General features: G+C 37.0%; 1 protein-coding gene across 8 annotated transcripts in view; it reads right to left on the bottom strand.

Moving 5' to 3' along the window:
* Positions 1-12,598, bottom strand: part of RPS6KA3 (ribosomal protein S6 kinase A3) — a 133,232-nt gene that overhangs the window by 80,987 nt on the left and 39,647 nt on the right. The window contains exon 2 of one of the 8 annotated variants that reach the window (XM_059678553.1): positions 7,649-7,741. The exons of 6 other annotated variants lie outside the window; for them this stretch is intronic. Coding sequence is in view for 1 of the 2 variants with exons in the window: in XM_059678552.1 (XP_059534535.1) it covers positions 4,009-4,047 (39 nt within the window). In the remaining variant the exon portion in view is untranslated. Of the gene's footprint in view, positions 1-4,008; positions 4,134-7,648; positions 7,742-12,598 lie in introns of those variants that run through there. One more of the 8 variants, XM_059678552.1, reaches the window with a different exon arrangement.

Below are 12,598 nucleotides of genomic sequence, written 5' to 3'. Positions count from 1 at the left end.
GATAATTTCCTAACATCCAGGGTTTCTCTCTTCACAGCTCCTTTATTAATTGGAAATTGTATGTTTGGAATTGAATCCTTTATGTCACTTATCTTTTTTCTCCTATTATCTGTCTCTATTTTTCTGACTTTATTTTCTTACCCTTATACTGAACTTTGTATTCTGGCAAATTTTATCTTTAAATAAATAAAGTACTCCTTTTCTTAATGTTTCTTTTTTAAAAAAATAGCACCTTCCTCCACTTCCTACCATATCCCCCGACCCAAAGTGAATGCAATCATTCCAAATCTCTGTGAGGATACAAACTGGAATTTTAAAAATCCTTTTCTAAATTGGGGCTCAGAGAGTACAAAAAATGTTCTTGGGAGTGGAGAAAAAAGAATGCCTATGGCTCAGGTTCCAAAAAACGTGTCACTGTTTTATCCTCAATACATTTTTCTGTTCCTTCCAAGTTCAATTTTTACTAAGCACATCAGCAAACTATATTCTATCTACTTTTATGCATATGTGAAGTCATAGCAGCATATTAGGTAAAATATCCGTGATGACCAGATTGTGCTTAATGTCACCAATTTTCCAAGTTATGGAACCCAAAGTATTTTATTTTATATTTACTTTTTTTAAAACCATAAGTATTTTAGAAATGAATCTGAGGTTCAACTAGGACATATTACTAATGCTTGGGCAATCTTGTACAACAGGCAGAAAAGCAACAATGTGATGTCCCACTACTAGCTCATACCTGTAAATCCAAGGACATGGATGCAGAAAGAAATCTCCAATTTCTGAAGGATAACCCAAGGGCAGACTGACATTTGCATATGACAAACTTATCTTACTAAATTACCTGTTACTGACATAAACCTGTCACATGAAAATACAGAACTACAGTCTGACAGTTTGTAAAATTGTGTTTTTGCCTTTAAGTACTCAATGAAACCACTATAATTTTATGGAAAAAGAATTTTGTCAATGAAATTGAGCAAAGATAGCCCTAACCGGTTTGGCTCAGTGGATAGAGCGTCGGCCTGCGGACTGAAGGGTCCCAGGTTCGATTCCGGTCAAGGGCATGTGCCTGGGTTGCGGGCATATCCCCAGTGGGAGATGTGCAGGAGGCAGCTGATCGATGTTTCTCTCTCATCGATGTTTCTAACTCTCTATCCCTCTCCCTTCTTCTCTGTAAAAAAAAAATCAATAAAATATATTTTAAAAAGAGAAACTGAGCAAAGATATTAAGTTATATCCATTATAATTACCCTGTGAGGCTCACGTATTTTTACATTCTCCAGCACACTATATTTTAAGTGATACATGGTTGACCAATGTCACCCCAATAAATTTAAAAAATTCAAATAAATGACACATGTATACCTGCCCATTCATTACCATAAAAATCTTATTTTACATATTTAAAAAATTATAATAACTTACATACTTTTATATTTAAAAAGTTTGTTTATTTGATAAGTAAAAGTCTAGCTATAGGCAATATTGGGAGGCTGGCAGCTGGTTTATATCATAAACATGTATCACTTGTCTGTACTCCCATCACTTTCAACATTTGCCACCCCGAGACTGCGTTCAATACCCTCAAGCTATGTATTAGAATCCACCCATTTAAACATTTATTTATTGAGTACCTAATACATGCCAGACATTCTTCTAGGTGCCTGAGCTATACAATAAATGAAAAAGACTAAAATCTCTGACATTTGTGGGGGAAATATTATCATCATAAATTATCATTATTCATGTTAGAACATTATACATACGATAGAAAAAATATATTATGTTGGGTAACAGGGACCAGAAGTGCAAGGGTGGCAAGGAGGGGTTGCAATTTTAAATAAAGGCATCAGGGCAGGCTTTATTTGAACAGGTACTGTTGGAGCAAAGACTTGAAGGAGGTGAGGGAGCCAACCACCTGGGGAAAGAACATTTCAGGCAAAGGGACAAGACAGTGCAAGGGCCAGTGTGGGAGTACACATGGAGATAAGTGTCTCTGGAACAGAGAGCACATGAAGAAGAGGGAGAGAAGAACAGGTCCGAGAGGGGATTAAGGCTTAAGTGGCTCTCATACTTTTGCTTCTTTTTGATTGCCTGGTCCCAATGAAACTGTTTCTGTTCTATGACATATTATCTTAAGCCCATTCCTTTTTGTTAGAAGGCAATTCAGATTATGGGCCAGATACTATGCTAGCTGTTAGAGATACTAAAATACAGAAGAGTATCTGCCCTCTAGAAATTTACCTAGGGTTTCAAAGATTTATTCCTGGATAGATACCTGCTGAGACATGGCCCCTCGCAGAGAGTCAATTCAATTAAAAATACATAATTTTAGAAATTCTGTGAAGAATGTCATTTTAGACATCACAGAAAAGTAGAAGAAAATTCATGGATAGGCAAATCTTTTGGTGTTCTTCTAGTCACACAGAAAGCCACCTTGTTTGTTTCCTAGGACCAACAAAAGGTCTGTAAGTTCCCTCTTAAATGATCTTTAAGGTCCACCCTTTAAAGGAAAAACAACTTAAAATTTTTTTCATGCTGAGAGAGAAAAAAATACGATTTTGTTCTTAAAATGTAAAGAAGATTACTGAAAAAAAACAAATCAATGCTGTTTATTTGAGTTATAGAAAATCTAATGGTGGAACATGCTAATATTAAGAAAACAAACTGGGTGATATTAATTGATTTTAAAGAATGATTCAACATTTGGCATTATGCCCTGCCTTGTATACAGAATTTCCTTTTTCCTCCACTCCCTTGAGTCAGGAAGTGTGTTCTTAAGGCATTTGTATTTTCTAAATTGTTTTGAATGTCAGAAAATATTGTTGAAGTTTGAAGTAAAATATTTAAACAGTCCTTGGTAAAAGCCAATAAATATTTTCTAACGATGGATATGTAACCATTTTTTGGCTTAACATAAAGACCTTACAAATGAAAAATGTACACTTTATTTACCTCTTAAAAGTAATTCAAAATTAAAATATCACTATCTACACAGATACCTATAGTATTATAATGTAGTGTTTCATTTTAAAAAGATACGCTAATTTTCTAGATGATCAAGATACATAAAAATTATTTGGCTGTAACACATAATTAAGCTGGTTATCCAAGCCATGGTGATAAACCACATCTTAATTTATTCTAGATTATAATTTGACCAAATCCTATTTACTTGACTTGTAATGGATGATAAATACACTCTGCATTTTTCATTTAACCAAAGTCTTAAAAGATTCTTCCAAGCCAGCTTCTTGTTTCCATGTTTGAGAAAACAGCATTGCTGGTTTTCCAGAGTAACATTCTTAATCACTGCCACAAAAAGCACAGTTTTCTCCCAATCGAGAATCCCAATCAACAAATGTAATTAATTCTCTTTACAGAGCAGCAGGATAGCACAATTCTTACAGCAAAATATCTGGCAGGATTTTAGATTAAATATAGTGCAAATTACCATTCACTAAGCACATTTTAACAAAGTAATGCTTTGAAAACTGCCTATTCTAAGTGAGATAAAATGACTTGCTTAAAGTTACTTCAACATAGTTGATAAAAACCCTCAAATTTTAAAAGGAACGAATGTCAACAAAAATCTGATTTTAAGTTCGACTGTTTAATATATTCTCCTACCCCCCAAAATTTGCTTATATTATAGTAATCTCTTAAATATTAGTAGTTTTGTTCATGCCTGATTTAATATTGAGTTATAGTCATCTGTTTTACTATACCAAACTACAAACATTAGAAGATAAAAGTTACTCCAACTCTAAAAGACCAATGTAAAAATAAGTTTACAAAACATACAGACTTGGAAATGTATAAAGCTCACAAATGGCTTACTTTTAATAAACAAAAAATAACCCTTTAAAAGTTCTATAGAAACTGGTTTCGAATTTTGAAAAGCTTCTTAAAAGAACATATAAAGTAATTGTTTAATTAGTATAATTATATTTAGCACCAATTAAAACATTTTAGTCTTTAGTGAAGTTGAATAAAGCTTACCTGTATAGAGCGAACACGAAAAGACAAAAATTTAAACATGGCTATGAAACCATGATGGTGATACAAGAATTTCTGACCGTAAACTTAAGTTAGAAAGGGAAGGCCAAGCCCCTGCAAAGTTTTCTCCTACTAGCTGTTCCGGCAATTAGAAAATTTCCTGTCAGGCGGGTCCTGAAATGCCAGAAAAAGAGGCCTGACAATTTTCCTGTGGTAAAAGAAAGGAGAAACAAATGGCAAGGGCACTAATGTAGCTGATAGGTAGAGAGGCCAGAACAGGAAACCAAAACAGATTTGCTGATAGCAAAATCCTGTTGAAAAGTTATTTACTCCTGGTTCCCAGCAATCCAGTGAATTTTCACAGCCAGTGAAATGAACATTATTTTATTTCTGAATCCTGAGAAATGCCAGTATTTCTAAGTATATGACTCTAAAAGCAACTGAAACTAGTCAGCACTATTAAAGTAATGTCTTTGATAGTGAAATTTAACCCTCTGTAATGTTCATACACACAATCCAAAGGATAGTCTCAAGACTATTTTAAGGTTATATATAGACAGGTCTTGGGTGTTCCCTGTCATTGAGGAAGAGTTTCATAACTACGGGAAGAAAATGACCACATGCAAAAGAAACTTTTTGATTGTGATGTAAGGACAAATTCTTTCTGTCTTAAGTGCAAGTAAATTACATTTAAATTTACATTGGTTATGAACATCAATTATCAACCAGGTTAAAGATTTCAAGGCCCATAGCTAAAACTCACATTCCTAGTTGATAAAAACGAAATTAAAAAGTCCAACTCCCTAGGTTATTACTGAGCAAACAGAACACTTACTGAAGAAGCCAAAGTGGAAAAGGAGGGGTGAAGCTCCCAGACAATGTTTTACTGCACCCTCTAATACAGGGGTGGGCAAACTTTTTGACTCGAGGGTCACAATGGGTTCTTAAACTGGACCGGAGGGCCGGAACAAAAGCATGGATGGAGTGTTTGTGTGAACTAATATAAATTCAAAGTAAACATCATTACATAAAAGGGTACGGTTTTTTTTTTTGTTTTTTTTTTGTTTTGTTTTTTTTTAGTTTTATTCATTTCAAACGGGCCGGATCCGGCACACGGGCCGTAGTTTGCCCACGGCTGCTCTAATAGCTTTTAGAAATTCATCTAAAGTATTTTTGCTTTGGAAAATATTTTTTTAAAGTATGCCAATATTCAGAGCAGTATAAAGATAGCAGCATTTAAACAAAACCAAAGGACAGAAGCATGAAGAGCTGTGAGAAAAAGTGCTACTTATCAAACATTTAGTCTATGTGTAACCAACAAAACACTCAAACATTAATCTACACTGCCAATACAAATTTAATAAAATCACTAAATTTTCAAAACCTGAAGGGCTTCTAAAAAACCCAAGAACAATGAGCTGGCTCTGTGGATGAAGAAACTATTGTCGAGGTAGACACGTAAATTTCATGATGGAGCTATATCTACAATGGGAGCTTAGTGCTACAGGTACCACATGAAAGGCCAGGGGCTCCCTTCCTGCTGTATCAAATTTTTATGGCAATGTTCTATAAATGTTCCTGCTATATCAAATTTTCTAAATGTTCTATAAATGACCTAATGTAAGATGAAGAATAAAAAATTTTGCTCAAGTAAAAAAAAAAATCCTATGTAACTAAATATATTAGAATCAACTGGGACCCAAATAAATATCCAAAATAAAACTTTGAATTCTGCCTGAGAAACTGTACACTCTCTTGATTAAAAATGCATACCTAAATTTCTTAGCATTTAGAAAGTTTTCCATCAGAACAAGAACCTTCCCATTTTCCAAAAGGAATTACTTAAGGCTCCTTACAATGCTGCAAAAGGGCAGAAAGGCTAGAAATGTCAAGAAGAAGCAAACGTCATGGTTACTGTACAACAGATTAGGATGTTCAAAACAAAATAGAAGTGCCTCTGTATGGATCAGTCATCAACTTTATTCAAGTAATACTTAAGAACAGAAGCAACGAAATAACCTTTTTGGAATTTAAAGGATTAATCTAAATTGACTTTAATGACTACTGATGCTCAGGTTAACAAGTTACATTTTGCTGTGCATTGTGCTTTTTAATATTAGCACTATGAAAATGAAGCAATATTTCAGTTACTAAAATCTGACATAAGTCTCCCTTAATTAAAATAGTGTAGTGCTGCTATATAATACTTTAGAAAAAATAGATTTCACCTACTGCCTTATTTTTTTTTTAATGTTTATTGATTTTAGATGGAGGAAGAGGGAGACGGAGAGAGAGAGACATTGGTTGTCTCTCATATGTGCCCCAACTGGGACCAAACCCATGACCTTTTGATGTAGAGGATGATGCTCCAACCAATTGAGCCATATGGGCCAGGGCTCATTGCCTTATTTTAAAAAATAGTAAATCTTTGGTTAAATGATCATGTGAAGTTAAACATTATATTTTGTCAAGTCACTCACCAAATCATAGGAAAACAAAAGTAACAAACAGGACAGTAAATGATGGTACTTATCCACTGGCATAAATTAATAGAGCTACAACTTGTTACTGAAAAAAAGGAAGTTTCTGTTATTGCATAATGAAAGGGCAATCTACAGAGATAACCAAAATACAAAAATGTGGCATATTAGAGAAAGACTCATAGATACAGATCAGGCAGACAGCTCGGGGGCGGGGGATTGGGGGGTGGAGGGGTTGAGCAAAAAAGACAGTTACAAAAAAGAATAAATATGACACTATATCTGAAGGTAAAGTTAGGACATTTGGCTACCTATTTGGAAAATACAGAAGCCATAAAGGAAAATATTAATATAGATTTGATTATAAAACTAAAAACAAAAACTTCTCTACATCAAAAGGCATCATATGAAAAGCAAAGACCTACAACCAAGATTACTCTACCCAGCAAAGCTATCATTTAGAATTGAAGGTCAGATAAAGAGCTTCCCAGACAAGGGAAAGCTAAAGGAGTTCATCACCACCAAACCAGTATTATATGAAATGTTGTAGGGTACTCTTTAAGAAGAAGAAGAAATAAAAGATCAAAAACATGAACAATAAAATGGCAATAAATGCATATCTTTCAACAATTGAATCTAAAAATCAAAATAAATGAACAATGAATCTAATGAACAAAATAAACTGATGAATAAAATAGAACTAGAGGCATAGAACATGAAACAGACTGAGGAATCTCAGAGGGAAATGGGGAGGGAGGCTGGGAAGAGAGTAATCAAATAACTTATATGCATATAGCCATTAACCATGGACATAGACAATAGGGTGGTGAAGGCCTGGGGTAGGGCAGGAACCAGGTGGAGGGGGGAATGGGGGAAAAAAGGGAGACATTGGTAATACTCTCAACAACAAAGGTTAAAAAAAAAACATCAAAGAACAAAAGGCACCATAAACAAACTTAAAAGATTAGCTCACGTGATTGGAATCCCTTACAATCCTGTTACAACTCATGACTGAGCAACTGCTTTATTTGGGTGTTAATTATCACCTAACAAGAATGAAAGCTCTTAAAGCCCTTTGTTACATTGCTTAAGGCATTTATTACTATTTGAGCACATCCTATTGCCCCTACCAGATTAATCTTCACAACAGGCATCATACTTACCTTTGTATTCCCATAGCAAATAGCACGTAGTAGGAACTCAAATAATGGCTGCCTGAATAAGTATCATATGCTGAAGTCTGAAATGGACATAACCTGTGGGATTGTGTGCATGAAACTAGATATTATTATTCATTCTTTTCCTGCCTCTAACTCAACTTTTTTTACATTTAACTTATTATAATAAATGTTTCAGGTAGTTTTTTCTTGTTTGTAAATCTTACTGGTTTCATCTACCTTATTATTTAAAGAGTAACTTTTATTACAAAAATTATGCATGTCCATTATAAAAACTTAAAAAATAAATATACACAAAAGGGAAAAAAACCAAGAAAATAAAAATCACTATTTTGGTGCATTTTTCTCAGTCTTTTTCTGTATACACACATGCACACATTTAGACCATACTACATATATTATCACTTTTTTTCTGTAAAGGGCCAGAGACAGTAAATGTTTTCAGCTTTGCAGGCCATATGGTCTCTGTCAACTCTGCCACTGCAGTGGTAAAAGGAATGGGTGAGGCTGTGTTCCAATAAAACTTCATTTACAAAAACAGGTGACAGGTTTTAGGTTTATTTTGCTGACCCCTGTTCTCTATTATTAAATAACCTTCAATGTATTATTCATGACTGCATAGGATTCTACTATACAAATCCCCTGTGGTTGGGTATTTGATCTTCTATACCACTGAGATGTCCCCATCCTTTGTGCACATTAACATTTAGAAATAATTTCTAAAAGTGAAGTTGCATTTCTAATAAGCAGAGTTTGCAGCATTAAGATTTTTTTTTATCCTAACTTATTTGCCAAATCGTCCTCCAGGAAGAACCTAAAAAATGAGGGAATCACACCAAGACCTCAGGTAGGGGCAAACTGACAGCCAAGCATAGCCAGGAAGAGACCAAACCTGGTCATGCCCATCTCTGTTTACACATGAGCTCCTGCTGTTTTTGCCCTACCGCTGACTTAAATAGTTGCTACAGAGACCATATGGCCTACAAAGTCAGTAAAATATTTACTGTCTAGTTTCTAGACAAAGTTTTCTGACAAAGTTTGGTCTAGAGCCCTCAAACAGAAAAAGCTGCAGATGCAAAAGACCTGAGATAGGAATCAACTTAATGAATTCAAAACAAAGGAAAGACCTTAGTGACTAGAATGTGAACACCACAGAAAGAGAAGGAGATGGAGAGGTAGGATGGGACCATATTAAGGCTTTATAGATTATCAAAAAGGTTAGATTAGGATTTTATTTCAAGTGTAATGAGAAGCTAATCTTCCCAATTTTAGGCAATGGCAACATTACCAATCTCAAAAACCTGAAGTTCTTTTTGACTCTTTCCTTTATCTAATTTTCTTCCCTTCATATTTGATCTGTCAAGAAATTTTATTTATTTTATCTCTGAAATTAACCTCAAATCTATTTCTAGTTCCTCTGTTACTCTCAGTACAAATCCTCATCATCTAGTGCCATCTAACTGGTTTTCCTGCTTTCCAATTTTCCCTGTGCAATCCCCTCTTTTCACAGCAGCCAGAATCATCTTAAAACAGAAATCAGACCAGGTCATACTCATACCTCGAATTCTGCAGTGGCTTTGCATCACAGCACAAAGCCCAAATTTCTCATAGTCTATGAAGCATAAAGCAAACACTAATAAATACTACCTTGATCCTGAGTTGGGAATATACTGGCTAGATCATTCAAATATAATGTCAATATTTGATTTTAGACATGTTTTATCATGATAAAGTCAGATTATTTCCTTTTTACTAAAAGAGGAATGAATATGCAATTTTTACAAAATGTCATTTTATTATCTATTAATATGGTCAGTGTTTCTCCTTTGATCTACTGATTTAATAACAGATCTATAGATGTCCTAATACATTTGTATTTCTGGGAAAATCCATTGTTTTAATATAGGTCTGTATTTGATTTATGACTTTTATAACTATATTCATAAATTAACAGTTTTCTTTTCTGTGTCAACTTTCATTTTTAGACCTTTGCTAACTTTATAAAACAAACTAGAAGGCAATGAAAATTTTATCTATGCTTTGAGAATTTAAAAACAACAGGAATAATCTATTTCTTGAAGGTTTGAAAGATTTCTCCTACCAAAACATTGAGACCTGGCTCTGTAGTTGCGAAGAGAGGGCTCATTCTTTAATAACTTAAATTTCTCTCATGCTATTGTTGGTATACTAAGTTTTTCTATCCCTTCCTAAATGATATCATTTAGATTTTCCTATAAGACCACATATCTCAGCAAGACTTTCATATTAGTATAGAGTCATACTTAGTATCCTATTTTAAATTAAAGTTAAGGAAAATTTCAAGCATATCTAAAAATAGAATGGTAAAACAAACTCTTTTGTACCCAGCACTTAGCTTTTAACAATGAAAAACTTATGTCCAATCCTGCTTCATACTTCCCCCCACTCCCATACTTAATTATTTTGAAGCAAATCCCAAACATATTATTTCACCTGTAAATATTTTTAAAAATATATTTTATTGATTTTTTTACAGAGAGGAAGGGAGAGAGATAGAGAGTTAGAAACATTGATAAGAGAGAAACATCGATCAGCTGCCTCCTGCACACCTCCTACTGGGGATGTGCCCACAACCAAGGTACATGCCCTTGACCGGAATCGAACCTGGGACCCTTCAGTCCACAGGCCGACCCTCTATCCACTGAACCAAACCAGTTAGGGCGAACCTGTAAATATTTTAGTTGTTATGATGCTTTAATCTCCTTCCTATCTGTAATTATATCTTGTTTTGCTTTCCTAAAGCTGTGCATGTGTGTGTGTGTTTTTCCTGTTTTCTAATTCACTGATTTTGGAATTTATATTGAATTCCTTCCTCTTGCTTTTTATAGGTTTACTTTGTAGTTCTTTCTCTAGCTACTTTCACTGAATTCCTTTATTTGAATTCTCAGTTATTAATATACTAGAGGCCCGGTGCACAAAAATGTGTGCACTCGGGGGGGGGGGCCCTCAGCCCGGCCTGTGCCCTCTCGCAGTCTAGGACCCCTCGGGAGATAACGACCTGCTGGCTTAGGCCTGCTCCCGGGTGGCAGAGGGCAGGCCCAATCCCTAGGTGCAGCCCCTGGTCGGGCTCAGAGCAGGGCCGATTGGGGAGTTGGGGCACCGCCCCATCATGCACAGAGCAGGGCAGATTGGGAGGTTGTGATGCCACCCTCAGTCACGCTCAGGGTAGGGCCAATTGGGGGATTGTGGCACTGTCCCCTGTCATACTCAAGGCAGGGTCGATGGGGAGGTTGCGGCGCCACCCCCTGTCACACACAGAGCAGGGCCAATCAGGGGGTTGGGGCGCTGCCCCCGTCACACACAGAGCAGGGCCCATCAGGGGGTTGGGGCACCGCCCTCTATCACCTACAGAGCAGGGCCGATCAGGGGGTTGGGGCGCCGCCACTCTCACACTCAGGGCAGGGCCGATGGGGAGGTTATGGCTCTACCCCATCACACACAGAGCAGGGCCCGTGGGGGGGGGCGTTGGGGAGCTCCCCCCTATCAGGCACAGAGCAGGGCTGCTCAGGGGGTTGGGGCCCCGCTCCCTGTCACACACAAAGCCACAGGGCGATCAGGGGGTTTGGGCGCTGCCCCGTCACGCTGATCCCGGTGCCGGGAGGCATATTACCCTTTTACTATATAGGGTAGAGGCTTGGTGCATGGGTGGGGCTGGCTGGTTTGCCCTGAAGGGTGTCCTGGATCAGGGTGGGGGTCCCCACTGGGGTGCCTGGCCAGTCTGGGTGAGGGGCTGAGGGCTGTTTTCAGGCTGGGAGTGACTGAAGTTCCCAACCGCTCCTTTTTTCCTTTTTTTTTTTTTTATATTCTGGGCCAGCTTTACCTTGAGGCTTGGCTCCAGCTCTTAGGCCTCCTCGGCTGAAAGTAGGTTTCTGGCCTTTGCTTACAATGTTGCTAATCTGCTGGCTGAAGCCCGGCGGTATTTGTTACAATGTTTCTTAAACTGCCCGCTCAGAGGCCTGCAGCTGCAGGCAGGGAACGTTGGTTTCCTCCAACGATCCTCTGTCACTGAGGCAAGCAAGCCTCATGTTAGTTTCAAGCTGCCTGGCTGCCGGCCGCCATCTTGGCTGACAGTTAATTTGCATATCTCGCTGATTAGCCAATGAAAAGGGTAGCGGTCGTACGCCAATTACCATGTTTCTCTTTTATTAGTGTAGATTATCTTTCAAGTATAATTCTAACAATATCATTTAAGATACTATTATGTTCTAAGCACCATGCTTTACATGAAATTATTTCAGTTAATTCTTGCTACAATGAGGTAAGTACTATTATCCACACTACAGATGAAGAAACTGAGGCTTAGAGAGAAGTTAAGAAGCCTGCTACCCAAATTCACACAGTTTGGAAGTGGGAATGGCTGTGACGTTGGTGGTAGTATAACCACATACTTTTATCTGGGAAAAGAGTGTGTATACGTATGGCCAGTGGCTGACTTAGATCAGAAACCAGGAGGTACTAAATCTTTTGATAAGATCCTGAAGGAAGACAGGCCAGTAGAGGGTCCACAGCCAAGTTTCTGAACACTGTTCTACACCATACATTTGTCAAATCCAATTATCAACCATCTTCATGGCTCCATGACGGCTGAGCCCTTCTGGAGAAAAACTAAACCCTATGATAAAAACTTAAAACTAACATGTTATTAACGAATTCCTTAGGATACATTTTTTTTTTGGTATGGATCATTCAATTTTTCAGACACTAAAGGATATACATTTAAGTACTGGAGAAATACTCTCTAGCACACAGCCATCAGTAGATAATGTTAAAAAATGATAAGGTTCTAAGGTTTTAAATCAGAGATGGGAAAAAATTTTGTGATCATCAACTTGAATCAACTGGCATTGGCTTCCGACACCACTGAGAGAGGTTGCTTCTAAGGCCCTGTATCAAGGG

This window comes from Myotis daubentonii, chromosome X, assembly GCF_963259705.1.
Source record: "Myotis daubentonii chromosome X, mMyoDau2.1, whole genome shotgun sequence".
Classification (NCBI taxonomy): Eukaryota; Metazoa; Chordata; class Mammalia; order Chiroptera; family Vespertilionidae; genus Myotis; species Myotis daubentonii.
The sequence above is the reverse complement of the archived record's forward strand: the minus strand, read 5'-3'. Positions and strand labels throughout refer to the sequence as shown.